This window comes from Dromaius novaehollandiae, chromosome 36 (assembly GCF_036370855.1).
Source record: "Dromaius novaehollandiae isolate bDroNov1 chromosome 36, bDroNov1.hap1, whole genome shotgun sequence".
NCBI lineage: Eukaryota > Metazoa > Chordata > Aves > Casuariiformes > Dromaiidae > Dromaius > Dromaius novaehollandiae.
This window is the reverse complement of record NC_088135.1, coordinates 346,495-372,055: the sequence shown is the minus strand read 5'-3', so window position 1 is coordinate 372,055 and position 25,561 is coordinate 346,495. Positions and strand designations below refer to the sequence as shown.

At 72.5% G+C, this 25,561-nt stretch overlaps 4 protein-coding genes across 9 annotated transcripts; 3 read left to right on the top strand and 1 right to left on the bottom strand.

Moving 5' to 3' along the window:
- Window positions 1-220: 220 nt before the first annotated feature.
- Window positions 221-6,481, top strand: PCK2 (phosphoenolpyruvate carboxykinase 2, mitochondrial). Of its 2 annotated transcripts, XM_064503371.1 has the most exons (10): window positions 222-375; window positions 1,409-1,627; window positions 2,414-2,598; window positions 2,681-2,890; window positions 2,958-3,145; window positions 3,563-3,725; window positions 3,811-4,029; window positions 4,825-4,962; window positions 5,046-5,141; window positions 5,887-6,481. In XM_064503371.1, exons 1-10 carry the CDS (start codon window positions 347-349, stop codon window positions 6,339-6,341), a joined length of 1,902 nt encoding a protein of 633 aa, XP_064359441.1. In that variant the 5' UTR covers window positions 222-346; the 3' UTR covers window positions 6,342-6,481. The 2 variants fall into 2 exon arrangements, with proteins under 2 accessions (XP_064359442.1, XP_064359441.1); XM_064503372.1 differs by lacking the exon at window positions 2,681-2,890 and having other exon boundaries at window positions 221-375.
- Window positions 6,482-7,557: 1,076 nt separating this feature from the next.
- On the top strand, window positions 7,558-16,129 carry DCAF11 (DDB1 and CUL4 associated factor 11). Of its 3 annotated transcripts, XM_064503375.1 has the most exons (14): window positions 7,558-7,679; window positions 8,150-8,345; window positions 9,112-9,257; window positions 9,343-9,464; window positions 9,544-9,608; window positions 9,684-9,784; window positions 9,873-10,019; window positions 10,861-10,915; window positions 11,788-11,914; window positions 12,842-13,027; window positions 13,499-13,652; window positions 14,554-14,706; window positions 15,267-15,373; window positions 15,963-16,129. In XM_064503375.1, exons 2-14 carry the CDS (start codon window positions 8,164-8,166, stop codon window positions 16,068-16,070), a joined length of 1,653 nt encoding a protein of 550 aa, XP_064359445.1. In that variant the 5' UTR covers window positions 7,558-7,679; window positions 8,150-8,163; the 3' UTR covers window positions 16,071-16,129. The 3 variants fall into 3 exon arrangements, 1 of the variants encoding a protein (XP_064359445.1); XR_010386414.1 differs by lacking the exon at window positions 15,963-16,129 and having other exon boundaries at window positions 12,842-13,173; XR_010386415.1 differs by lacking the exons at window positions 7,558-7,679; window positions 15,963-16,129 and adding an exon at window positions 7,914-8,021 and having other exon boundaries at window positions 12,842-13,173.
- A 48-nt stretch (window positions 16,130-16,177) lies between these two features.
- On the bottom strand, window positions 16,178-16,847 carry LOC135325345 (uncharacterized). The gene is made up of 2 exons (XM_064503313.1): window positions 16,496-16,847; window positions 16,178-16,329 (listed from the first exon to the last, which is right to left on the bottom strand). Exons 1-2 carry the CDS (start codon window positions 16,845-16,847, stop codon window positions 16,178-16,180), a joined length of 504 nt encoding a protein of 167 aa, XP_064359383.1.
- Window positions 16,848-19,353: 2,506 nt separating this feature from the next.
- Window positions 19,354-24,104, top strand: PSME1 (proteasome activator subunit 1). Of its 3 annotated transcripts, none has more exons than XM_064503388.1 (11): window positions 19,354-19,424; window positions 19,924-19,956; window positions 20,352-20,414; window positions 21,212-21,283; window positions 21,649-21,682; window positions 22,499-22,596; window positions 22,705-22,773; window positions 22,875-22,942; window positions 23,227-23,281; window positions 23,535-23,621; window positions 23,700-24,104. In XM_064503388.1, the coding sequence occupies exons 1-11, from the start codon at window positions 19,410-19,412 to the stop codon at window positions 23,778-23,780; spliced, it is 675 nt and encodes a 224-aa protein (XP_064359458.1). In that variant the 5' UTR covers window positions 19,354-19,409; the 3' UTR covers window positions 23,781-24,104. The 3 variants fall into 3 exon arrangements, with proteins under 3 accessions (XP_064359458.1, XP_064359457.1, XP_064359459.1); XM_064503387.1 differs by having other exon boundaries at window positions 21,646-21,682; XM_064503389.1 differs by lacking the exon at window positions 19,924-19,956 and having other exon boundaries at window positions 19,388-19,424; window positions 21,646-21,682.
- The last annotated feature ends 1,457 nt before the right edge of the window (window positions 24,105-25,561 follow it).

Genomic DNA, 25,561 nt, shown 5'->3' with positions numbered 1-25,561 from the left:
ATCAGTGCGTTGGTTGAGGACTATTAAAGAAAAAAAAGGCGGACAAGGGGGTTTTGAGCGGTTTCGCTGCGTCGCCGCTCGCGCCCCCTCCCCTCGGGGGCGGTGACGTGGGAGGGGGGCGGGGCGGCGCTGAGCAAGGCCGCGCGGGTGTTACATCACCCGGAGGTGGGCGGGGCCCCGCGGCCTCGCCCCGCCCCCCCCGCGGCGGGGCCCCGCCCCCTGCGGCGGCCGCCGGGGTGAAGAGCCGCGCGGCCGGGTCCCCCCCTCCCTCGGCGGCGGCGGCTATAAGGGGGCGGCCCCGGCCGCCCGGGTCTTCCCCCAGCGGCTCGGGCGGCGCGACGCGGCCATGCACGCGGCCATCGCGAGACTGGGGGGGTGAGCGGCGGTGCCCGGACGCCCGGGTCCCTTTGGGGGAGGGTGGGGGGGTGGCCGGACGCCTGGGTCCTTTGGGACGGGGCGGGGGGGGGGGGTCAGGGGGTGCCCAGACACCTGGGCCCTTTGGGATGGGGGTGTCTATGGGGCAGCCCGGACGCCTGGGTCCCTCATGGGGTGGTGGGATGCGGTGGGGGGGGTCGGGGGGTGCCTGGACGCCTGGGCCCTTTGGGATGGGGGGGCTCCCATGGGGCTGCCTGGATGCCTGGGTCCCTCACGGGGTGGTGGGATGCGGTGGGGGGGGGTCGGGGGGTGCCTGGACGCCTGGGCCCTTTGGGATGGGGGGCTCCCGTGGGGCTGCCTGGATGCCTGGGTCCCTCACGGGGTGGTGGGGTTGGGGGGCAGGGTCTGCCCAGGCCCCTCATGGGGTGGTGGGATGGGGGGGCGGGGGGTACCCGAATGCCTGGGTCCTTTAGGGGTAGTGGAGGGGGAGCAGCCCGGACACCTGGGCCCCTTGGGATGGGGGTGTCTATGGGGCAGCCCGGATGCCTGGGCCCTTAGGGGCAGTGGGGGAGGGCAGGGGGCGCCCGGACGCCTGGGCCCTTTGGGATGGGGGGGTCCCATAGGGCTGGGTGCCGTAGGCCTGGATGCCTGGGTCCTTTAGGGGTAGCGGGATGGGGGGGGTAGGCGCTGCCCGGATGCCTGGGCCCCTCATGGGGTAGCGGGATGGGGAGAGCAGGGGGTGCCCGGACGCCTGGGCCCTTCATGGGGTTGTGGGGTGGGACGGGGCACCCGGACGCCTGGGTTCCTTAGCGCAAGGGGGTCGCCCGGACGCCTGGGCCCGGGGGGGGAGGGGGGGGAAGGCGGGCAGGGTGACCTTTGCCCCCTGCTGTTTTCGTGCTCCTGCGGGGTGAGGGTCAGCGGGCGCCGCCGGTGGGGGGGGGGGGGTTGGTTGCCCTTCCCATCATGCCGCGGGGCAGGCGCCCTTTGCTCCCCGGGGCCCGGTGCGGGGGGGCCCTGAGCCGGTGCCGCGCAGGTGCCGGCGGGGGCCCCCGGCGCTGGCGCGGGGGCTGCGGGCGGGGGCGGAGGCGGGGGCGCTGCCGCCGCGGGTGCAGGCCTTCGTGGAGGAGGGCGCCCGCCTGTGCCAGCCCCGCGCCGTGCACGTGTGCGACGGCTCCGAGGCCGAGGGCGCCGCGCTGCTGGCCCAGCTGCAGGACGACGGCCTGCTCCACCCCCTGCCCAAATATGAGAACTGGTACGGCGGCGGGGGGGACGCCTGGGCCCCCCCGGGATGGTTCCCGGCCCGGACGCCTGGGTCCTTTGGGGATGTCTGGGTCCGTTGGGGGTGATGGGGGGCTCCCATCCCGGATGCCTGGGCCCCTGTAGGGGGGCCCTTGGGGACGCCTGAGTGCCCTGGGGACACTCGGGTCCCTTGGGATGGTTCCCGTCCCGGACGCCTGGGTCCCTCGGGAATGCCTGGGTCCCCTGGGGGGTGACGGGGGGTTCCCGTCCTGGACGCCTGGGTCCCTTGGGGACGCCTGGGTCCCTGGGGATGCCTGGGCCCTCTGGGGACACTCGGGTCCCTTGGGATGCTTCCCATCCCGGACGCCTGGGTCCTTTGGGGACGCCTGGGTCCCCTGGGGGCGATGGGGGGGTCCCATCCCGGACGCCTGGGTCCCTTGGGGACGCCTGGGTCCCCTGGGGATGATGGACGGTCCCATCCCGGACGCCTGGGTCCCTGGGGATGCCTGGGCCCTCTGGGGACACTCGGGTCCCTTGGGATGCTTCCCGTCCCGGATGCCTGGGTCCTTTGGGGACGCCTGGGTCCCCTGGGGGCGATGGGGGGTTCCCGTCCCGGACGCCCGGGTCCCCTGGGGGCGACAGTGGCTCCTCTTCCGGACACCTGGGTCCCCTGGGGGCCACGGGGGCTCCTCTTCCGGACACCTGGGTCCCCTGGGGGTGATGGGGGTTCCCGTCCCGGACGCCTGGGCCCCCGGGGGGCAACTGGCATTCCCGTCCCGGACGCCCGGGCCCCTCGCAGCTGGCTGGCGCGCACGGACCCGCGGGACGTGGCGCGGGTGGAGAGCCGCACGGTGCTGGTGACGGAGCGGGAGCGGGACGCGGTGCCGCCCACCGCCCCCGGCGCCACCCGGCAGCTCGGCAACTGGATGAGCCCGGCGGCGCTGGAGCAGGCCGTGCAGGAGCGCTTCCCCGGCTGCATGCGCGGTAAGGCCGCCCTCCTCGCCGCCGTGGGGGGCGGCAGCGCCGCCGTGGGGCCGCCCCCTAAGTGCCGCCGTCGCGCCCCCAGGGCGGACGCTGTACGTCATCCCGTTCAGCATGGGCCCCGTGGGGTCGCCGCTGGCCAAGGCCGGCGTGCAGCTCACCGACTCGGCCTACGTGGCCGCCTCCATGCGCATCATGACGCGGGTGGGCGCCCCGGTGCTGCGGGCCCTGGCGCAGGGCGACGGCGACTTCGTGCGCTGCCTCCACTCCGTGGGGCGCCCGCTGCCCCTCGACGGTGAGCCCCACGAGCCCGCCCCACGCCCCGGACGCCTGGGCCCCTCGCTGACCCCCCCGTTTTACAGAGCCCCTGGTGAGCCAGTGGCCCTGCAACCCCGAGAAGACGCTGGTGGCCCACGTGCCCGACCGGCGCGAGATCATCTCCTTCGGCAGCGGCTACGGCGGCAACTCGCTGCTGGGCAAGAAGTGCTTCGCCCTGCGCATCGCCTCCCGCCTGGCCCGCGACGAGGGCTGGCTCGCCGAGCACATGCTGGTCCGTGGGGGGCCCAGGCGTCCGGGCACCGTGGTGGGGGGGGGCTTGGGGCCACTTGGGGGGTCGTGGGGTGGGTCTGAGTGCTCTGGGGGGTTGGGGGGGGGGGTCTGGGCACCTGGGTCTCTCTAGGGGTTGTGGGGTGGGTCTGGGCACCCGGACGCCTGGGCCCTCTGGGGGTTGTGGGGTGGGTCTGGGCACCCGGACGCCTGGGCCCTCTGGGCGCCTGAGTCTCCCTAGGGGTTGTGGGGTGGGTCTAGGTGCCCCGGACGCCTGGGCCCTCTGGATGCCCGGGGGCGGTGGGGTGGGCCCGGGCCCCCCAGCTTCCGCAGGGCCTTACGGGGAGGGTCCGGGTCCCTCGGAGGGCGGCGTGGGGGCCCTCCCGGACGCCTGGGCCCTTCCCTCCCCCCCCCGCCGCAGATCCTGGGCATCACGGACCCCGAGGGGCGGAAGAAGTACGTGGCGGCCGCCTTCCCCAGCGCCTGCGGCAAGACCAACCTGGCGATGCTGACGCCGGCGCTGCCGGGCTGGCGCGTGGAGTGCGTGGGCGACGACATCGCCTGGATGAAGTTCGGCCCCGACGGTGGGTGGGGGGCGCCGTGGGGCGGGGCGGGGGGCACCGCCCGGACGCCCGGGACCCACGCGGCGGCCTCCCCCTCCCGCCGCAGGCCGGCTGCGGGCCATCAACCCCGAGAGCGGCTTCTTCGGGGTGGCGCCGGGCACGTCGCTGCGCACCAACGCCAACGCCATGCACACGGTGCAGCGCAACACCATCTTCACCAACGTGGGCCAGAGCAGCGACGGCGGCGTCTACTGGGAGGGGCTGGAGCTGCCCACCACCCCCGGCGTCACCTTCACCTCCTGGCTCGGCAAGCCCTGGAGCCCCGGTGAGGCCGCGCCCGGCGCCCGCGGCGTCGCCCGGGGTTGGCGTCCCCCAGTGGGGTTGGCGTTGCTTGGTGGTGATGTCACCTGGTGGCGTCGGCGTCACCCAGCGGTGCCGTTGGTGTCACCCGGCGTTGGCGTCGCCCGGCACCGTTGGCGTCACCCAACGTTGGCGTCGCCCGGCGGTGTTGGTGTTGCTTGGTGGTGGCGTCACCCGCTGGCATCGGCGTCACCCAGTGGGGTTGGCGTCACCCGGTGTTGGTGTTGCCCGGCGGCGTTGGCATCACTTGGTGTTGGCGTCACCTGGTGTTGGCGTCACCCCCTGGGGTTGGCATCACCCAGCGGCAGCGTCACCCAGTAACGGTGTTGGCGTCACCCAGCGGTGGTGTTGGCGTCACCTGACATTGGTGTCACCCAGCAGCACTGGCATCACTTGGTGTTGACATCACCCAGTAGGGGTGGCGTCACCCAGTGTTGGCGTCACCTGGCGGTGGTGTTGGTGTCACCCAGCGTTGATGTCACCTGGCATTGGTGTCACCCGGCGGCAGCCATGTCACCCAGCAGTGGGGGTGTCATCTGGCATCACCCAGCAGCGGTGGCATCGCCCAGTGTTGGCGTTACCGGTGACAGTGGCGTCACCCGGTGGTGGCATCATGTGGTGGGGGTGTCACCTGGTGGGGGTGTCGGTGTCACCCAGCGGTGTCGGTGTCACCTGGTGTTGGCGTTGCCTGGCGGTGGCGCCCGGTGGCAGTGTCACCCGGCACAGTCGTCACCCGGCGCCGGCGTCACCCGCCCCGCAGGCGACCCCGAGCCGTGCGCCCACCCCAACTCGCGGTTCTGCGCCCCGGCCCGGCAGTGCCCCATCATGGACCCGGCCTGGGAGGACCCGCAGGGCGTCCCCATCGACGCCATCATCTTCGGGGGGCGGCGCCCCCAGGGTAAGCCCCGCCCCCCGGGGCAGGCCCCACCCCCCCATGGTGACGCCCCGCCCCCGGTGACGCCCCCGGTGACGCCCCCGCAGGGGTGCCGCTGGTGTTCGAGGCCTTCAACTGGCGCCACGGGGTGTTCGTGGGCAGCGCCATGCGCAGCGAGGCCACCGCCGCCGCCGAGCACGCCGGTGAGCCCGGACGCCGGGGCCCCTGCGCCGTGGGGGGGGCGGTGACCCCCATCCCAGCGTGCCCAGTGACCCCCACCCTGATCACAGTGACTAGTGGCCCCATAACCCTGATCCCAGTGGCCCCAGTGGCCCTAACCCTGATCCCAGTGACCCCAACGGCCCCATAACCCTGATCCCAGTGATACCAGTGGTCCCAGTAATGGCTAACCCTGATCCCACTGATACCAGTGGCCCCCAATGCAGATCCCAGTGACCCGTAATCCTCATCCCAGTGGCCCCAGTGACCTTAACCCTGATCCCAGTGTGCCCAGTGTCCCCCTAACCCTGATCCCAGTGATCCCAGTGACTCCTAGCTTTCATCCCAGTGGCCCCAGTGATCCCTAACCCCAATTCCAATATCCCCAGTGGCCCCGATGGCCCCCTAAGCCTGATCCCAGTGGCACCAGTGACCCCCAACCCAGATCCCAGTGGCCCCTAACCCAGATCTCAGTGGCCTCAGTGGTCCCCAACCCTCATCCCATTGGCCCCAGTGACCCCTAACCCTGATCCCAGTATCCCCAGTCGCCCCTAGTCCCGATCCCAGTGACCCCAGCATCCCCCTAACCGCGATCCCAGTGTCCCCAGTGACCCCAACCCAGATCCCAGTGATCCCAGCATCCCCATAACCCTGACCCCAGTGTCCCCAGTGCCCCCCACCCATGTGGCCCCCACCCCTGACGCCCCCCTGACGCCCCCCCGCGCCCAGGCAAGCAGCTGCTGCACGACCCCTTCGCCATGCGGCCCTTCTTCGGCTACAACGCGGGGCAGTACCTGGCGCACTGGCTGGCCATGGGGGAGCGGGCGGGCGCCCGGCTGCCCCGCCTCTTCCACGTCAACTGGTTCCTGCGCGACGCCGCCGGGCGCTTCGTGTGGCCGGGCTTCGGCCACAACGCCCGCGTGCTCGCCTGGGTGTGCCGCCGCGTGGACGGCGAGCCCAGCGCCCGCCCCACGCCCGTGGGGCTGGTGCCGCGGCCCGGCGCCCTCGACCTGGCCGGCCTGCCCGGCGTGGCCTACGAGGACCTCTTCCCCGTGGAGCGCCCCTTCTGGGAGCACGAGGCCCGCCAGCTGCGCCGCTACTTCGACGAGCACTTCGGCCCCGACCTGCCCCCCGAGCTCACGGCCGAGCTGGAGGCCCTCGAGGGCCGCCTCAAGAAGATGTGAGCCGCGCCCGCGCGGGGCGGCCCCACGGCGCGACCCACGGCCCCCGCGCCGCCCCGACCGCCGTCCGCGGAGAGCCTTCCTCGCCCGCCGTGGGCCCGCGTCTTCGCCAGTCGCCCTCCGCGACCTCTTGGCCACCGTCTCCGCTGACCAATCGCCGCGTCCTGCTGCCCAATGTCTCCTTTGACCAGTCCTCGCCTCCCGTTGGCTCCCGTCTTCATCACTTGGTCTCCACGACCCGTTGGCCAATGTCTTTGTTGACCAATCGCTGCGCCGTGTTGGCTGCCGTCTTCATTGCTTGGCCTCCGTGACCCCCTGGCCACCGTCTTTGTTGACCAATCGCTGCGTTTTGTTGCCCAACGTCTTCACTGACCAATTGCTGCATCTTATTGGGTGCCGTTTTCATTGCTTGGTCTCCACGACCCATTGGCCAACGTCTTTGTTGACCAATCACTGTGTCCCGTTGGCCAACGTCTTCGTCGTTTGGTCTCCATGACCCGTTGGCCAACGTCTTTGCTGACCGGCCACCGCAACCCGTTGGCCGACGTCTCCACGGACCAACCACCGCGACTCGTCGGCCAACGTCTTCCTTGACTGGCCGACGTCTTCACGGACCAATCACCGCAGCCTGGTGGCTGATGTCATCGTGGACCAACCACTGTGACTCGTTGGCCGATGCCTTCGTTGACCGGCCAACGTCTTTTTAGACCGGCCGCCGCGCCCCGTTGGCCGGTGCCTGCCGCAGGGCCCGGCCCTTTCCCAGGTGCCTTTGGGGCAGGGCAGGGGGCGGGACCAATAAAGGAGCCCCTGGGCGGGGCTCAGGCTGTTGCCTGTCCCGTGTTGTCCTTGGGGTCGAAGGTTGGGGGAGGAGCTACGGGGTGGGGCGGGGCCAAAGGGGAGGGGCTAGAGGTGACTGGCTGTGGCATGGCTCCTTCTGGCCAATCAGCAGCCACTGCAGCCGTTCAGCACCTGTTGCTTGTGCTGGTCCCGCCCCCTCTTTGCCTTGGCCTATCAGGGTCCGCCACTGTTCTCCCTGCCCCCAGGTGCTTTCCGGCCAATCAGAGCCTGTCCCGCCCCCCCACCCGCCTGCCACTCACCCTGCCAGCCAATCAGGAGCTGCCTTGCTGCACAGCGGGGGTGGGGGAGGGAGGCGGCGGGGCCGCTTATTGGCTCCCGGCCAATGAGATCACGCCGCGGTGGAGTGGGAGCCAATGAGGGTGGGCGGGGTGCTCCCTTCCCCTGTGAGGGGGGGGCTTGCGGCGGCCAATCGGGGCACGGCATGTTGGCCCCGCCCCCCGGAGCCGGCAGCGCCTCCACGTAAACAAGGCCGGACGCCGCAAGGTGAGGGGGGGGCGCCGCGGGGGGGGGGCGCTGAGCGGCTCCTGATTGGTCCCCAGCGGGGAGGGGGAGCGCCCTGATTGGTGGAAGCCCCCTACTCCCCCCCCCCCAGGGCGGCCGTTGCCGGGGGCGACCGCTGGGCTCTGCTTTGGGGGGGGCGGTTACAGCGTGGTGTCCCCCCCCCCCCCAAACACGCAGGGCCCCCATTGGCCGCCTGTCCCCGTCCCGCGCCCCCATTGGGCCAATCGGGGGGGCCCGGGGGCTCCCATTGGACGATGCCGGGGGGGTCCCGGAGCCCGTCGCTGGGGGAGACCGGGGGTCGGGCGGTTGCCATGGGAGACCGGGGTAGGGCGGTCGCCGGGGGCAACGGGGGGGCAGTGGGGGGGAGCCCGGTTGCCGGGGTAACCGGGGGGTGGCCGGGGGCAACGGGGGCAGCCCCTGACGCCCCCCCCGTCCCCGTCCCCCCCCCGCAGGCGGGATGCCGTAGATGGGGTCGCACAGCAGCAGCAGCGCCGGGGGCAGGGGGGAGGCGGGGGGGGGCCCCCGCAGGCCCCGCCCCCCCCGCCGCCCCCCCCAGCAGGAGGAGGAGGAGGAGGAAGAGGAGGAGGAGCAGGAGGAGGAGGAGGAAGACGTGGGCTTGGCCCAGGTGTTGGCCTACCTCCTGCGCAGGTACCCGCCCCGGGGCATTGTGGGAAGGGGGTGTCCCCGGGGGGGGGCCCGGGGCATTGTGGGAAGGGGGCGGGAGGCTGAACCTGCCCCTCTGTTCACGTGTTTCCCCCTAATGTCCCCCCCGTCCCCTGATGTCCCCCCCATCCCCCCACACCCCTAATGTCCCCCCACGTCCCCCCATGTCGCCTAATGTCCTCCCATGTCCCCCCCATCCCCTAATGTCCCCCCACGTCCCCCCATGTCCCCTAATGTCCTCCCATGTCCCTCCTGGCCCCCCATGTCCCCCCCATCCCCTAATGTCCCCCCCGTCCCCTGATGTCCCCCCACATCCCCCCATGTCCCCTAATGTCCTCCCATGTGCCCCCATCCCCTAATGTCCCCCCACGTCCCCCCATGTCCCCTAATGTCCTCCCATGTCCCCCCATCCCCTAATGTCCCCCCATGTCCCCTCATGTCCCTCCTGGCCCCCCATGTCCCCCCCATCCCCTAATGTCCCCCCACGTCCCCCCATGTCCCCTAATGTCCCCCCATGTCCCCCCCATCCCCTAATGTCCCCCCCAACGTCCCCCCACACCCCTAATATCCCCCCATGTCCCCCCCATCCCCTAACGTTCCTCCTGTCCCCAATGTCCCCCCGCACCTCCGCACACCCCTAACGTCCCCCCACATCCCCTGACGTCCCCCCGTGTCCCTTAACGTCCCCCATGTCCCTTAATGCCCCCCCGCCTCCCTTAACACCCCTCTGTCCCTTAACGCCCCCCCCCAGGGGCCGGGTGCGGCTGGTGCAGGGCGGGGGCCAGGCCGGGCTGCGGGTGCTGCAGGACCCCTCGGACGAGGAGGAGGAGGAGGACGAGGAGGAGGAAGACGAGGACGCCTGGGAGGGCCGCCTGGGCCGCCGCTACGTGCCCCCAGGTACGCCTGGGCCCCTTCCCATCACCCCCCACGGCGCCGGGGGGGCGAGGAAGAGGAGGAGGCGCCCCTAACGGCCCCCCCGCAGCGGCCCCCGCCCCGGACACCCGCGTGCTGGACGGCCACGAGCTGAAGGCGCAGCTGCAGCTGGCCGAGGGACGCCTGGGCCCCGGCCCCCCCGAGCGCAGCCTGCCCCGCCTGCTGCGCCAGGTACCCGTGGGGCCGGGAGGGGCGGGTGCGTGGGGCCCGGACGCCGGGGCCCCTCACGGCGCCGCCGTGTCGCCCGCAGCGCGAGTGGGGCCGGTGCCACAACGGGAGCTTCTCGCCGGGGGAGAAGGCGCGCGTCAGCTCGCAGTGAGTGGGGGCGACGCGGGGGGGCTGCGGGGGGGCTTGGGGGTCCGCGCTGACCCCCGCCGCCCCCCGCCGCAGCTTCCTGCCCAACCACCTGGCGCACACCGAGTCGTACGCCCAGAAAGCCTTCTGCGGCATCTACTCCGACGACGGCAAGCTGTTCATGTCCGCCTGTCAGGGTGAGCGCCGGGTGTTGCGGGGGGGGGGGGGTGGGGGGGCTGTTGCGGGGAGGGGGACGGGCGCTGACGGCTGCCGGCGGCGCCGCAGACCAGACGATCCGGCTGTACGAGTGCGGCGGCGCCGGGCTGCGGCTGCTGCGGGCCGTGCGGGGCCGCGACGTGGGCTGGAGCATCCTCGACGTGGCCTTCAGCCCCGACGGCTCCCAGCTCCTCTACTCCAGCTGGTCCGACTACAGTGAGTGCCGCGGGCGGGGCCAAGGCCCGGGGGGCGGAGCTTGTGGTCCTGGGGGCGGGGTCTGAGCCCTGGGGGTGGAGCTTGTGGGCCTGGGGGCGGGGCCTGGGCCCCTTGGTGGGAGCCGGTGCCTGCCTTTGCGCTGGTCTGCTGTAATGAGGGGGTTGGGGGCGGAGCTTGTGGCCCTGGGGGCGGAGCTTGAGCCCTGGGGGTGGGGCCTGAGCCCTGGGGGTGGGGCTCGTGGCCCTGGGGGTGGGGTCTGAGCCCTGGGGGTGGAGTTTGTGGCCCTGGGGGTGGGGCTTGAGCCCTGGGGGTGGAGCTTGTGGCCCTGGGGGTGGGGCCTGAGCCCTGGGGGTGGAGCTTGTGGCTGTAGGGGTGGAGTTTGAGCCCTGGGGGTGGAGTTTGTGGCCCTGGGGGTGGAGTTTGAGCCCTGGGGGTGGGGCCTGATCCCTGGGGGTGGAGCTTGTGGCTGTAGGGGTGGAGCTTGTCCTGGGGGTGGAGCTTGAACTTTGGGGGTGGGGCCTGAGCCCTGGGGGTGTGGCTTGTGGCCCTGGGGGTGGAGCTTGTGGCCCTGGGGGCGGGGCCTGAACCTCTTAGTAGAACCTGGTGCCTTAGCTGGTTGGGGGCGGGGCTTGGGCCCAAGGGGCGGGGCTTGGGTGAGGGCGGGGCTTGGGTGAGGGCGGGGGTGGGGCTGGAGCCCTGGGGGGTGTGGCCTCCCTCAGCCCCGCCCACCCGGCTGGGGGAAGCCCCGCCCACTGGGCCGGGTGTGGGGAGGAGGGGGCGGGCTCCTCCTCGGGGGGGCGGGGCTGACGTGGCCCCTCCCCCCGCCCGCGGCCCCGCCCAGTCCACGTGTACGACATCTACGGGGACGGGGACAACCACACCGCCCTCGACCTCAGGTGGGGCCGGGGGGCTGTGGGGCGGGACAGGGCTATGGGGCAGGACAGGGGTGTGGGGCGGGACGGGGGGGTCTATGGGTCAAGGTGGGAGTCCGGGGCACGATGGGGGGGGCTATGGGGCGGGGCAGTGGGACACTGGGAGGGCTATGGGATAGGTTACAGGGGCCAGGGGACAGCTGTGGGGCAGGCTGGGGGTCCTGGGGCATCTATGGGGCAGGATGGGGGGCCCGGGGGGCACATTGGGGGTCCTGGAGGGCCTATGGGGCAGGGTGGGGGGGTCTGTGGGGCACATTAGGGGTCCTGGGGGGGTTTACGGGGCAGGACAGAGGGACCCAGGGGGCAAGTTGGGGATCTTCAGAGATCTATGGGGCAGGACGGGGGGCCTAGGGGGCACACTGGGGGTCCTGGAGGGTCTATGGGGCACATTAGGGGTCCTGGGAGGGGTCTATGGGGCAGATTGGGAGGGCCTGGGGGGCAGTTTGGGGGTCCCAGGAGCTCTGTGGGGCAGGATGGGAGAGTCTATGGGGCAGGTTGGTGGTCCTGGGGGACCTATGGGGCAGGATGAGGTGTTCTGTGGGGCACATTGGGGGTCCTGGGAGCTCTATGGGACAGGATGGGGGGCACATTGGGGGATTTGGAGGGTCTATGGGGCAGGATGGGGGTCCTGGGAGCCCTATGGGGCAGGACGGGAGGGTCTATGGGGCAGGTTGGTGGTCCTGGGGGATCTGTGGGGCAGGATAGGGGGGTCTGTGGGCAGTTCGGGGGTCCCGGGAGCTCTGTGGGGCAGGGGGGGGGTCCCGGGAGCTCTGTGGGGCTGCCGGGGGCGGCGCCGGGGCGCCGTGGGTCACGCGTGGGTCGGCGCCGTGGGGCAGGCCGGAGGAGCGGCGCTTCGCCGTGTTCTCGCTGGCGGTGGCGGCCGACGGGCGGGAGGTGCTGGGCGGCGCCAACGACGGCTGCCTCTACCTCTACGACCGCCAGGCCCAGCGCCGCACCCTCCAGGTCAGCCCCACGCCCTGCCCCACGGCATCCTGGGAGCGCCCCACGGCAGCCTGGGAGCGCCCCGGGGCACCGTGGGGGCTTGGCGGGACCCTGGGCATCGTGGGGGGCTGGGGGGAGCCTGGGGGGTTGGCGGGACCCCGGGGCATCATGGGAGCTTGGTGGGACCCAAAGGCATCATGGGAGCTTGGTGGGACCTTGGGGGGGGGTTGGTGGGACCCAAAGGCATCATGGGAGCTTGGTGGGACCCTGGGGGGGTTGGTGGGACCCCAGGACATCATGGGAGCTTGGTGGGACCCTGGGGGGTTGGCAGGACCCCGGGGCACCATGGGGGCTTGGTGTGACCCAAAAGCATCATGGGAGGTTGGTGGGACCCTGGGGGGGGGTTGCTGGGACCCAAAGGCATCATGGGAGGTTGGCGCGACCCCGGGGGGTTGGCGTGAGCCCAGGGCATCGTGGGGGCTTGGTGGGACCCCAGGGCATCATGGGAGATTGGTGAGACCCCAGAGCATCATGGAGGGGGTTGGCGTGAACCCGGGGCATCATGGGAGCTTGGTGGGACCCAAAGGCATCATGGGAGCTTGGTGTGACCCCAGGGGGTTGGCACGACCCCAGGGCGTCATGGGGGGTTGGTGGGACCCTGGGGGGGTGTTGGCGCGACCCCAGGGCATCGTGGGGGCTTGGTGGGACCCCAGGGCATCATGGGAGGTCGGCGCGACCCCAGAGCATCATGGGAGCTTGGTGGGACCCTGGGGGGTTGGCGCGACCCCAGGGCATCGTGGGGGCTTGGTGGGACCCCAGGGCATCATGGGAGGTCGGCGCGACCCCGGGGGGTGGGCGCGACCCCGAGGCATCATGGGAGCTTGGTGGGACCCCAGTGCACGCTGGGAGCTCGCCGTGACCCCGAGGCGTCATGGGAGCGTGGCGCAGGTGCGGGCGCACGAGGACGACGTGAACGCGGTGGCGCTGGGCGACGGCGGGGGGCAGCTGCTGCTGTCGGGGGGCGACGACGCCGTGTGCCGGGCCTGGGACCGCCGGTGCCTGCACGAGGGGCGGCCCCAGCCCGTGGGGCTGCTGGCGGGGCACCGCGACGGCCTCACCTTCCTGCACCCCCGCGTGAGTCCTGGGGGCACTGGGAGCACTGGGAGCACTGGGGGGGGCACTGGGAGCACTGGGACCGCCGGTGCCTGCACGAGGGGCGGCCCCAGCCCGTGGGGCTGCTGGCGGGGCACCGCGACGGCCTCACCTTCCTGCACCCCCGCGTGAGTCCCTGCTGGGAGCACTGGGAGCACTGGGAGGGGCACTGGGAGCACTGGGGGGGGCACTGGGAGGGTACTGGGGACACTGGCAGCACTGGAGGGGCACTGGCAGCCTCCCACCAGCTGGGCTGGGGGTGCTTGGCCACGCCCCCTCTTGGCCACGCCCCCTCTTGTAGCCACGCCCCCATGGCAACACCCCCCCCCTTGGCCTTACCCCCGTGGCCACTCCCCCTGCTGGTGGCCACACCCCCTCGTGGGCACCCCCGCGGCCCCGCCCCCTGGCTGAGGCCCCGCCCCCTGGCTGAGGCCCCGCCCCTCCCCGGTGCAGGGGGACGGGCGGTACGTGGTGTCCAACTCCAAGGACCAGACGGCCAAGCTGTGGGACCTGCGGCGCCCCGCGGGGCCGGGGGGGCTGGCGGCCGCCCGCCGCGCCGTGGCCCGCCAGAGCTGGGACTACCGCTGGCAGCGCGCCCCCCGCCACGGTGAGCTGGGGGGCACTAGGACCCTGCGGGCGCCGGGGGGGGGGGCGCTAGGACCCTGCGGAGATGGGGGGCATGGGGGGGCTCCACCCGCCGCGCCGTGGCCCGCCAGAGCTGGGACTACCGCTGGCAGCGCGCCCCCCGCCACGGTGAGCTGGGGGGCACTAGGACCCTGCGGGCGCCGGGGGGGGGGGGGATGGCGCTAGGACCCTGCGGAGATGGGGGGCATGGGGAGGAGCTAGGACCCTGCGGAGATTGCGGGGGGGGGGGGCGTGGGGGAGCGCTAGGACCCTGCAGAGATGGGGGGGGCATGGGGAGGAGCTAGGACCCTGCGGAGATTGCGGGGGGGGGGGGGGCGGGGGGGAGCGCTAGGACCCTGCGGAGATGGGGGGCATGGGGAGGAGCTAGGACCCTGCGGAGATTGCGGGGGGGGGGGGCGTGGGGGAGCGCTAGGACCCTGCAGAGATGGGGGGGCGTGGGGGGCGCTAGGACCCTGCGAGGATGGGTGGGACCCGGGAGGGCACTAGGACCCAGCAGAGACACCCTGTGGAGCCAGGCACTAGGACCCAGCGGAGCTGGGCAGGCACGGGGTGGCACTAGGACCCCGTGGAGCCAGGCAGGCCCGGGGGGGGGGGGGCACTAGGACCCAGCAGAGCCAAGTGGAGTCAGGGCAGCACTAGGACCCTGTGGAGCTGTGTGGTCCTGGGGGTACTAGGACCCCGCAGAGCCAGGTGGTCCTGGGGGCACTAGGACCCTGTGGAGCCGGGTGGGCCCGGGGCACTAGGACCCCGCGGACCCCTGCCAGTCCCGGGGGCACCAGCACCCCGCGGCGGGGGCGTGCCCTCGGCGGGGGCGTGCCCTCGGCGGGGGCGTGTCCATGACGCGGGGGGGGCGTGTCCCGCAGCGTGGGGGGCGGGGCCGCTGCCCGGGGACAGCTCGCTGATGACGTACCGCGGCCACGGGGTGCTGCACACGCTGATCCGCTGCCGCCTCTCCCCCCCCCGCGGCGCCGGCGGCCGCTTCCTGGGCACCGGCTGCGCCTCCGGGGCCGTCCTGGGTACGGGGGGGGCGGGGACACGCGGGGAGGGGGCGGGGCCATGAGGAGAGGGGCGGGGACACCACGGAGGGAGCGGGGCCATGGGGGAGGGGCTTAAGCTGGGGCCATGCTGGGAGGGGGCGGGGACACCAGGGAGGGGGCGGGGCCATGCTGGGAGGGGGCGGGGCACATGGGGAGGGGGCAGGGGCACCAGGGAGGGGGTGGGGATGAGCAGGGAGGGGGCGGGGACACCACGGAGGGGGTGTGGCCGTGTGGGGAGGGGGCGGGGACACATGGGGGGCGTGGCTGGCTGGGAGGGGGGTGTGGCCACACTGGGGGGCCCTCGGTGGGGCCTGCCTGGGGCGGGGCTTAAGCTGGGGGTGGGGCCATGCTTGGGGGCGGGGCTTGACTGACAGCTGGGGTCCCAAGCAGGGGCGGGGCTTGATGCTGGGGGTGGAGCTTAGGGCCTGGGGCGGGTCTAGCAGGGGGCGGGGCTTAACCCCCCGGGCCGTTTGGGGTGCCTGGGGGCGGGGCCTCCGCGGGGGGCGGGCCTCCGCTGACCCCGCCCCCTGGCCCGGCAGTGTACGACGTGCTGACGGGGCGGGTGGTGCGGCGGCTGGCCAATCACGGCGCCTGCGTGCGGGACGTCTGCTGGCACCCCTACGAGGGCAAGCTCGTCAGCACCTCGGTGGGCGGGGCTTCCGGGGGGCGGGGCTTCCGGGGGGCGGGGCCGAGGGGGACCGGAAGGGGGGTCCCTGTGGGGTCAAGGGGTCTCTATGGGGGGTTCTGTGGGTTCCTGTGGGGCTGGGGGGGGCTCTATGGGGCCAGGGAGGCTCTATGGGGTCAAAGGGTCTCTATGGGGGGCTTCTATAGGGCTGGGGGGCTCTGTGGGGCTAGGAGAGCTTCTATGGGGCTGGGGGGCACTATGGGGTCAAGGGGTCTCTATGGGGGGGTTGTTATGGGGTCCCTATGGGGCTGGGGAGGCTCTATGGGGCCAAAGGATCTCTATGGGGGGGCTTCTATAGGGCTGGGGGGCTCTATGGGGCTGGGGGGTCTGTGGGGTCAAGGGGTCTCTATGGGGGGGTTTCTGTGGGGCTCGGGGGGGCTCTATGGGGCTGGGGGAGGCTCTATGGGGCCAAGGTAGCTCTATGGGGTGAGGGAGTCTGCGTGTCCCTATGGGGCTGGGGGGAACTGTGTGGTCACGGGGTCTCTATGGGGCTGGGGGTCCCTATGGGGCCGGGCGCCGTGGGTCGCTGACCCCGCGTCCCCCCCCGCAGTGGGACGGCAGCATCCGGCTGTGGGACTACCGGGAGCCCCAGGACGAGGACGAGGACAGGGAGGGGGACGAGGACGGGGACGGGGACGGGGACGTCCCCCAGGGCTAGGCCCCGCCGTGGGGCGCCCCACGGCCGCCGCCGCCCCCCAATAAACCGCTGCCACCGCCGCCCCGTGTCCTGACGTGTCCTCGGGCCGCCGCGTCCCCCCCACGGCGTCACCGGCCCCCCAAGTCCCCATCCCACGTCCCCATGGTGTCCCCGGGGCCACCACATCCCCGTCCCACGTCCCCTTGAGGTCTCTGGGCCCCCTCCCATGTCCCCCGGTGTCCCCAGGCCGCCACGTCCCCTCGGTGGCCCCAGGGTCCCCCTGCCCTTGGGGGTCCCGGCCCCACATCTCCGTGTCCCCGTGTCCCCGTCCCGGTGCCCTTGGCCACGTCCCCCCCCTCCCTGCGTCCCTCCGTCCCCGCCGCCACCCCCCCCGTGTCCCCTCCCTCGTCCCTCCCCTTCCCCCCCCCCCCCGCGGCAGCTGTCACCAGGCCTCAGCGGGGAGGTGACGCTGCCACCGCCGCCGGGGACGGGGACGGGGCCACCGCCGGGGCCGCCACCGCCGCCGGGGACAGCAGGGCCACCAGCAGCGCCGCCAGGGCCACCAGCAGGGCCAGGGCCACCACCAGGACCAGCAGAGCCGCCGCCGGCCACCAGGGCCACCACCAGGGCCACCAGCAGCTCCAGGGCCACCAGGTCTACCAGGACCAGCAGCTCCAGGGCCAGCAGGTCTACCAGCACCACCAGCGCCAGCAGCTCCAGGGCCGCCAGGTCTACCAGCACCAGCAGGCTCAGGGCTACCAGGTCTACCAGGAGCACCACCAGCACGCCCAGGGCCATCAGGTCTACTAGCAGCACCACTGCCAGCAGGTCTAAGGCCACCAGGTCTACCAGCAGCACCACCGCCAGCAGGTCCAAGGCCACCAGGTCCACCAGCAGGCCCAGGGCCACCCCCCCGCCAGGGCCATGGGCACCGCGGCCACCAGGGCGGCCATCAGGGCCACCACCACCAGCGCGGCGACCCGGGCGGCGGCGGCCGTGGGGCCGGCGGCCGTGGGGCTGGCGGCGGCGCTGGGGCGGCTGGCGGCGGCCCTGACCGTGGGGCTGAGCCGGGGGGCGGCGGCGGCGCTGGGCTCCCCCCGCTTCGCCCAGGCCCACGCGCTGGCCCCCGCCGTCCTGGTGGCCCTGGGGCCGCTGCTGCGCGACTGCGCCCCCCGCCACAGCGTGCTGGCCCGGCCCCACAACCTGCTGCAGGCGTGAGTGGGGCGGCGCCGGGGGGCGGGGGGGATATGGGGGCTGGGGGGACTTGGGGGGCATGTGGGGAGTCATGGGGGACATGGGGGGACTTGGGGGGCTGGGGGGATATGGAGGGACATGGGGGGACTTGGGGGGCTGGGGGAAATGGGGGACATGGGGGTATTTGGGGGGGATATAGGGGGACCTGGGGGGATAGGGAGGGACTTGGGGGCTGGGGGACATGGGGGGCTGGGGGGACATGGGGGGATAGGGATATGGGGGGATATGGGGGGCTGGGGGACAGGGGCATGTGGGGAGTCATGGGGGACTTGGGGGGCTGGGGGACATGGGGGGATATGGGGGTATTTGGGGGGATATAGGGGGACTTGGGGGGCTGGGGGGGATAGGGAGGGACATGGGGGGACTTGGGGGGCTGGGGGACATGGGGGGCTGGGGCATAGAGAAGGGATACGGGGGAGCTCCAGGGTGTCCGGGAAAGGGGCCCAGGCGTCCCCGGCGCCCGGCCCCCCCCTCACCCCCCCTCTCCCCCCCCGCAGGCGCCTGGTGTCCTCGGCGGGCGGCTGGACGGCGCTGCTGGCCGGGGGGCTGCTGGTGGCCGCCTGGCCCCTGGCGCGGCCGGGGGGGGGCCGCGGGGGGGCCCTGCTGCGGGCGGGGGGCGCCTGGCCGTGGGGGCCGGCCTGGCCCGCGCCGCCCCCCCGCTCTGCGCCGCCCTCGAGGCCGCCGCCGGCGTCCCCGTGTCGCGCCCGGCCTTCGCCCTGGCCCACTGCGGCCTGGCCCTGGCCGAGGAGGCCGCCGCCCTGGGCCGCCTGCTGCACCCCCCGCCGGGGCCCCGGCGTCCGGGCGGCGAGCTGGGGGGGGCCGGGGGCCCCGGCGTCCGGGCCCTCTCGCCCCTGTGGCTGGGCTCCGCGCCCCGGCGGCCGGGCGCCCTGCTGCTGCTGCCGCCCCCCCCCGCCCCGCCGCGGGGGGCCCCGGCGTCCGGGCTCCCGTCGGCCGCCTGGCCGGGCGAGGGGCCCCGGCGTCCGGGCGCGGCGCTCTGCCTGCTCTTCCTGCTCAACGTGGCGCTGCTGCTGCTGTGGCACGGGCTGCTGGCGGCCACGCTGGCCTACGGGGACGCCTGGGCCCCCGCCGCCGCCGGCGCCGGCCTGGGCTGGGCCGCCTGGGCCCTCACCTACCGCCTCTGGTACCGCTGCCCCTGCTCGCCCGGGCGCCCCGGCCTGGGGCTGCAGCCCCGCTGAGGGGCCCCGGCGTCCGGGGGGGGGGGGCAGGTGTCCGGGAGGGGGGCCCAGGCGTCCGGGAGGGACCCAGGCGTCCGGGGGGGGGGGCAGGTGTCCGGGAGGGGCCCAGGCGTCCAGGAGGGGCCCAGGCGTCCGGGGGGGGCCCTGGCATCCGGGCGCCCCGGCCTGGGACTGCAGCCCCGCTGAGGGGCCCTGGCGTCCGGGAGGGGCCCAGGTGTCCGGGAGGGGGGCCCAGGCGTCCGGGAGGGGCCCAGGCGTCCAGGCAACCCGGCCTGGGGCTGCAGCCCCGCTGAGGGGGGCCCCGGCGTCCGGGGGGGGGCCCAGGCGTCCGGGAGGGGGGCCCCGGCGTCCGGGAGGGGCCCTGGCGTCCGGGCGCCCCGGCCTGGGGCTGCAGCCCTGCTAAGGGGCCCCGGTGTCCGGGGGGGGGGCCCAGGCGTCCGGGAGGGGGGCCCAGGCGTCCGGGAGGGGCCCTGGCGTCCGGGCGCCCCGGCCTGGGGCTGCAGCCCCGCTGAGGGGGGCCCCGGCGTCCGGGGGGGGGCCCAGGCGTCCGGGGGGGGCCCAGGCGTCCGGGAGGGGCCCCGGCATCCGGGAGGGGCCCAGGCGTCCGGGAGGGGGGCCCAGGCCTCCCCCAAAACCCTGCCCCCCCCCACCAAGGACCCAGGCGTCCGGGCGGTATCAGCTGGGAGGGGCCCAGGCGTCCGGGGGGCTGTTTCCCCCCCCTCCCCACACCGGCGCACTAGTAATAAAACGTGGTTTTTTGGGTTGAAACCAGCGCGTTTTGGGTGCGGCTGCTCACAGGGGGGGCGGGGCGGGGCCCAGGCGTCCGGCGGGGGCGGGGCCAGCGGCAGCCCCGCCCCCGCCCCCCCCCCGCGCGGGGAACCCCGCGCTTTCGCTTTCGCTTCCCGCCCCCATGGCCGCGCCGCAGGTCGGGGGGACCCAGGCGTCCGGGGGGGCCCAGGCGTCCGGGCGTGTCTGGGCAGCCCGGCTGGCGGGGCAGGAGGGGGCCCAGGCGTCCGGGGCAGTGGGGGGAGGGACGGACGGGGCCCAGGCGTCCGGGGGCGGGAGCAGGTGTCCGCAGGGGGAGGGGAAGGGGCCCAGGCGTCCGGGGTGGGGGGGGAGGGAGAGGGAGGGGCCCCTGGACAGGGAGCGGGGGGGGGGGGGGAGAGGAGGGGAGAAAGGGCCCAGGCGTCCGGGGTGGGGGGGGAGGGAGGGGGCGGAGGGGAGCGGCAGGGGCCCAGGCGTCCGGGGGTGGGGGGGGGGAATGTAGGGCTGGGGCCCAGGCGTCCGGGGTGGGGTGTGTCTAGGGCCCAGGCGTCCGGGGGGAAGATGGGGGGCTACAGGGCCTGGGCCCAGGCGTTCGGGACCCGGTGTAGCAGAAGGGGCCCAGGCGTCCGGGCCCCACGGCGCCCCGCTCCCCCCCGCAGGTAGAGGCCTTCCGCACCCAGCTCTGCGCCCAGGTCAGCTGGGGGGGGCGGTTGGGGGGCAGGGGTTGGGGGGCAGGGGGTGGAGTTAGGGGGCAGAGCTGGGAGTCAGGGAGTGGGGTTGGGGGTAGGGGGCGGAGTTAGGGGGCAGGGGGTGGAGTTAGGGGCAGGGTTAGGTGGGGGTCAGGGGTTAGGGGGTGGAGTTAGGGGGCAGGGGATGGAGTTAGGGGGCAGAGTTGGGGGTCAGGGAGTGGGGTTGGGGGTAGGGGGCAGAGTTGGGGGCAGGGGGTGGAGTTAGGGGGCAGAGTTGGGGGCAGGGGGTGGGATTGGGGTTAGGGGCGGGCTTAGGGGGCAGGGGGTGGAGGTTGGGGGGCAGGGGTTGGGGGGCAGGGCTCGGAGGTCACCCGCCCCCCCCCCCCGCTGCCCCCCAGGTCGAGGGGCTCCTGGCCGGCGGTTTCCCGGCCAAGGTGGCCGAGCTGCAGGCGCTGCTGCAGGTGCCGGGGGCGCTATGGGGCTGGGGAGGTGCTATGGGGCTGGGGGGGTGCTATGGGGCGGGGGGGGCGCTATGGGGCTGGGGGGGTGCTATGGGGCGGGGGGGCGCTGGGGGGCAGGAGAGGGGTTGCTATGGGGTCGCTATGGGGCTGGGGAGGGTCCTTAGGGGTCGCTATGGGGCTGGGAGGGCTCTGTGGGGCAGGGAGCATCGCTATGGGGCTGGGGAGGGGTCGCTATGGGGCTGGGAAGGGCCCTATGGGGCAGGGGACGTCGCTGTGGGGTCCTTATGGGGTCACTGTGGGGCTGGGGAGGGTGTTATGGGGTTGCTATGGGCCTGGAGGAGCTGCCATGGGGCTGGGGAGGGTCCTTAGGAGGTTTCTATGGGGCTGGGAAGGTCTCTGTGGGGTGGGGAGCATCTCTATGGGGTCCTTATGGGGTCACTATGGGGCTGGGGAAGGTCTTAGGGGGTCGCTATGGGGCTGGGGGGCTGCTGTGGGGCTGGGAAGGGCTCTATAGGGCAGGGGACATCTCTGCAGTGTCCTTATGGGCTCGCTATGGGGCTGGGGAAGGTCCTTATGGGGTCCCTATGGGGCTGGGGGGTCTCTGTGGGGTTGGGGGGTTTCCACAGAGTCGCTATGGGGCTGGGGGGGTCCCTGTGGGTCAGGAGGGGTCTCTATGGGGCTGGCTATGGGCTGGAGGCAGCTCTGTGGGGCTGGCCGTGGGGTGGGGGGCCGCTATGGGTCAGGGGCCTCGCCGTGGGGCAGGGCTGACCCCCGTGTCGTGTCCCCCCCCCCCCCAGGACCCAGCCTTCGCCGTGGGGCCGGAGCAGCTGCGCTCGGAGCTGGACATCCCCCTGCCCGACCCGGCCCAGGTGATGCTATGGGGCGGGGACCCCTCATGGGGCGCTATGGGGCGGGGACCCCTCCGGGGCGCTATGGGGCGGGAACCCCACCAGGGGCGCTATGGGGCAGGGATCCCCCCCAGGGGTGCTATGGGGCGGGGACCCCCCCCAGGGATGCTATGGGGCAGGGACCCCCCCTGCTGCCCCACGGCGCTATGGGGCTGGGGACCCCCCCCAAAGGGGAGCTATGGGGCAGGGACCCCACTGCTGCCCCACGGCGCTATGGGGCAGGGACCCCCCTGTCCAGCCCCATAGGGGCACTATGGGGCTGGGGACCCCCCCCATGGGGCGCTATGGGGCAGGACCGCCCTGACCCCCGTCTCGCCCCATAGAAGAAGAAGAAGAAGAAGGACGATGACGAGGACGACAGTGAGTGGCTGGGGGGGGGACGGGGGGGCATCAGGTTTTGGGGCAATTCTGGGCGGTTTCGGGTGCGACGGGTCAAGTTTTGGGGCTAATTTGGAGGTTCTTGGGTGCAGCGGGTTCCTTTTTGGGGTGATTCCAGGCGTTTTTGGGTGCGACAAGTGGGTTTTGGGGTGATTATGGATGTTTTTGGGTGCGGCGGGGGGGTTGGCATAGTTCTAGGTTTTTTGGGGTGCAGCGGGTCAGTTTTTGGGGTGATTCTTGGCATTTTTGGGTGCAGTGGGTCAGTTTTGGGGTGATTCCAGGTGTTTTTGGGTGCAGCAGGTGGGTTTTGGGGTGACTATGGATGTTTCTGGGTGCCGCGGGTGGGTTTCCAGGCAATTCTGGGCGTTTCTGGGTGCGGCGTCTGGTTTTTGGGGTAATTCTGGGTGTTTCTGGGTGCAGCAGGTCAGTTTTCGGGGCAATTCTGGGCATTTCTGGGTGCGGCGGGGGGGTTTCGGGGCGATTCTGGGCATTTTTGGGTGCAGCGGGTTGGGTTTTGGGGTGATCTTGGGTGGTTTTGGGTGCGGTGGGTGGGTTTTGGGGTGATAACGGGTGCTTCTGGGTGGGTTTTGGGGGTGATTTTGGGTGGTTTGGGGTGCGGTGGGTGGGTTTTGGGGTGATTATGGGTGTTTCTGGGTGGGTTTGGGGGCGATTCTGGGCGTTTCTGGGTGCAGCAGGGTGGTTTCCAGGGCGATTCTGGGCGTTTCTGGGTGCGGCGGGTCAGTTTCGGGGCGATTCCGGGCGTTTTGGGGGTCACCGACACCCTTTCCCCCCCCCCAGCACCCCCCTGCGGCCCCCTGAGCCCCAACGCGGCGGTGCTGGGGCTGCTGCGCCGGATGCGGCCGCTGGTGCAGGCGGCCCGCGAGCACCTGGCCCAGGTGAGGGGCGGCCGTGGGGCGGCCGTGGGGCGGCCGTGGGGCAGCCGTGGGGCGGGGGGCCTGCAAACGCGCTGGTGCACACGTGCAAACGGCCCCCCCCCCGCGCAGGTCTCGGCCTGGCTGCAGCTGCAGGTTCCCCGCATCGAGGACGGCGACAACTTCGGGGTGGCCGTGCAGGTGAGGCGCCCCCAAAACCGCCCCGATTCGCCCCAAAACCGTCCCCCCCCGCCACACTGACCCCCCCCCCCGTGTGTGTGTCCCCCCCCCCCCGCCCGCAGGAGAAGGTCTTCGAGCTCTTCACCGCCTCCCGCACCAAACTCGACGGCTTCCAGGGGCGACTGGCCAAGTGAGCCCGGACGCCTGGGCCCCTCGGGGCGGGGGGGGGGGGACACCCGGACGCCTGGGCCCCTTGTGGAGGGGGGGGGGCACTTGGACACGTGGGTCTACTCCGGACGGGGGGACGCCTGGGCCCCTGGGGGGAGGGGAGCACCCGGACGCCTGGGCCCCCTGGGGATGGGGGTGGGGAATACCTGGACGCCTGGGCCCCTCGAGGGGGGGAGCCCCCGGACGCCTGGGCCCCCTGTCCCCACCCACCCCAAACTCACCCCCTCTCCCCCCCCCCCCCCCCAGGTACCTGCTGGAGCGAGGTGACGCCGTGGCCAAGGCAGCCAAGAACCCCCACGTGGTGAGGGGGGGGCCCGGACGCCTGGGCCCCTCGGGGTGGGGGGGGAGTCCCCGGACGCCTGGGCCCCCTTGGTGGTGGGGGGGAGGTGGTTCCCGGACGCCTGGGCCCCCTGGGAGCACCTGGACACTTGGGTGGCCTGGGGTGGGGGGCGCCCGGACGCCTGGGCCCCTTTGCTGGGGGGTTGGCGGCGCCCGGACGCCTGGGCCCGCTGTGGGGCTGACCCGGACGCCTGGGCCCCTGGCCGGGGCGGCAGATGGACTACCGGGAGCTGGTGCACGCGCTGGACCAGGCCGAGTTCGGGGAGCTGCTGCTGACGGCGGCGGAGCTGCGCGACCTCTACGTGAGTGCGGGGGGCGACCCGGACGCCTGGGCCCCTCCCGATTGCATCATCAGTGACGTCACCACTACCCCCCCCCAGGCCGTGCTCCACGACGTCGTGGTGAAAAACATGGAGAAGATCCGGAAGCCCCGGGGCGAGGCCAAGGGCATGATCTACTGAGCAGGAAGTCCCGCCCCCTCCAGGCGGCACTTCCTGTCCCGCCCCCCGGCTCCAGGGGGCAGCACTTCCTGTCCCGACCCCTCCTGGAGGGGGAACTTCCTGTCCTGCCCTCCAGGGGGTGGCACTTCCTGTCCCGCCCCCTGTGGCAGGCGGCACTTCCTGTCCTGCCCTGTCACCTGGGGGCGGGACTTCCTGTCCCGCCCCCTCTGGCAGGCAGCATTTCCTGTCCTGCCCTGTCACCTGGGGGCGGGACTTCCTGTTTCGGGCCTTGGTTTTTAGCCAGATTCGTCAGTTTTAATTAAAAGGAGGAAACAGCCGAGCTCAGGCGCTGAGTGGCCGCTGGGTTAATTAAGCTAATTAAGGACCCGCCCCCCCCCCAAGTTCGTCGCGGCCAATCAGAACCCGGGGCGGGGCGTGGGCTGCTATTGGCTGCCCAGGGGAGGGCGGTGCCTCTGCTGATTGGGTGAGCCGCCTGTGATGTCATCAGGGGGCGGAACCTCAGCAGCCAATCGGGTGGGAGCCCCCCCCACTCCCCCCCATTGCAGCCACCGTCCCCCGCCAGCAGGGGGCCCAGGCATCCGGGGGGGCCCAGGCGTCCGGGCGCCCTTGGGCTGAGTTTCCCCGGGGGGGGGGGGGGGGGCACCGTTGTTTGGGTCCGAAACTGGCTATTTTGGGTTTTCCCATCCTGGCGGGGGGGGGGAGCTGTTTCGGGCCGAGAAACGAAACTTTTGGGTTCGCCGCTTCTGCGAAAGCCGCGGGGGGGGGCGGCGGAATTGGGGGGAAATCAGGCGTTTTGCGTCAAAGCGGGGGGGGAGGCGGTTTGGGGCCGAACCAGCCGTTTTTGGGGCCCCGGCGGCTCCGCGGCCGCCGAGCGGGGGGGGTTCCCCAAAACGGGGGGTTTGGGGCAAAACTGGGGGTCGGGAGGCGCAGAGGGAGTTTGGGGCAAAAAGAGGCGATTTTGGGGAAAACGGTGCGCTTTGGCGGCGGCGGGCGAGTTTTTGGGGGTGAAACGGGGCGGTTTGCGTTAAAAAGGGGATTTCGCAGCATTGGATGCGTTTCCCGGCGGGAAACGGCGATTTTTTGTGGAGAAAACAGGCAGAAAAAGATCAACTTGCCGAAAGCGCCCAAACCGGGGGGTTTGCGAGGGAAACGGGGCGCCGGGGCGGCGTTTGGGCCGTTTCGCCCCGTTTTCGCGACTCTCCGCAATGCAAAGCAGCGATTTGCCAGTGAAACGAGCCCGAGTGGCGGCTTTGGGGCGGAAAGCGCCCGGTTTGGGGGCGGCCGCTTTACTGTTTTGCAAGTAAAAAACCCCCGGGGGGGGTTGGCCGAAAGCGGGAGGTTTCGGCCCAAGAAACGGGGCGGAAAAAGCCGCGAGAGTCCGGGCGGGGGGGGGGGGGGTGTTTTTTGCAAAAATAGCACCCGCTTTTTTGTTGTTTTTTGCAAAATTAACTCAGGCTGTTTTGCAAAATCGACCCGAGCCTCTGGCTGCAAAAACAAGCGGTTTTGGCAAAACTAATAACAGCGTTTTTTGCAGAACCGATACGAGCGCTTTTTGCCTAATTTGCACAGGCCGTTTTTGCAAAGATCGGGGCAGTTTTGGCCAAACGAATAGAGGCACTTTTTGCAAAACTAATAGAAGCGGTTTTTTGCAAAGATCGGGGCGGCTTTTGCACAGTTAACTGAGAATTTTTTGCAAAATTAAGGTTTTTTTGCAAAGATCGGGGCGGCTTTTCCACAGTTAACTGAGAATTTTTTGCAAAATTAAGGTTTTTTTGCAAAGA

Coding starts and splice junctions, on each gene's coding strand:
- LOC135325345 (XM_064503313.1), bottom strand. CDS start 16,847: ATGGCCCTGGGCGTGCTGGTGGTGCTCCTGGTAGACCTGGTAGCCCTG. Junction 16,330..16,495: donor CACCTCCCCGCTGAGGCCTG/GTGACAGCTGCC, acceptor CCCCAAGGGCAG/GGGGACCCTGGGGCCACCGA.
- PSME1 (XM_064503387.1), top strand. Junction 20,415..21,211: donor AGCTGCAGGCGCTGCTGCAG/GTGCCGGGGGCG, acceptor CCCCCCCCCCAG/GACCCAGCCTTCGCCGTGGG. Junction 23,282..23,534: donor CAGCCAAGAACCCCCACGTG/GTGAGGGGGGGG, acceptor CCGGGGCGGCAG/ATGGACTACCGGGAGCTGGT.
- DCAF11 (XM_064503375.1), top strand. CDS start 8,164: ATGGGGTCGCACAGCAGCAGCAGCGCCGGGGGCAGGGGGGAGGCGGGG. Junction 9,609..9,683: donor AAGGCGCGCGTCAGCTCGCA/GTGAGTGGGGGC, acceptor CCCCCGCCGCAG/CTTCCTGCCCAACCACCTGG. Junction 10,916..11,787: donor CACACCGCCCTCGACCTCAG/GTGGGGCCGGGG, acceptor GCCGTGGGGCAG/GCCGGAGGAGCGGCGCTTCG.
- PCK2 (XM_064503371.1), top strand. CDS start 347: ATGCACGCGGCCATCGCGAGACTGGGGGG. Junction 376..1,408: donor GCCATCGCGAGACTGGGGGG/GTGAGCGGCGGT, acceptor GGTGCCGCGCAG/GTGCCGGCGGGGGCCCCCGG. Junction 2,599..2,680: donor CTTCCCCGGCTGCATGCGCG/GTAAGGCCGCCC, acceptor TCGCGCCCCCAG/GGCGGACGCTGTACGTCATC.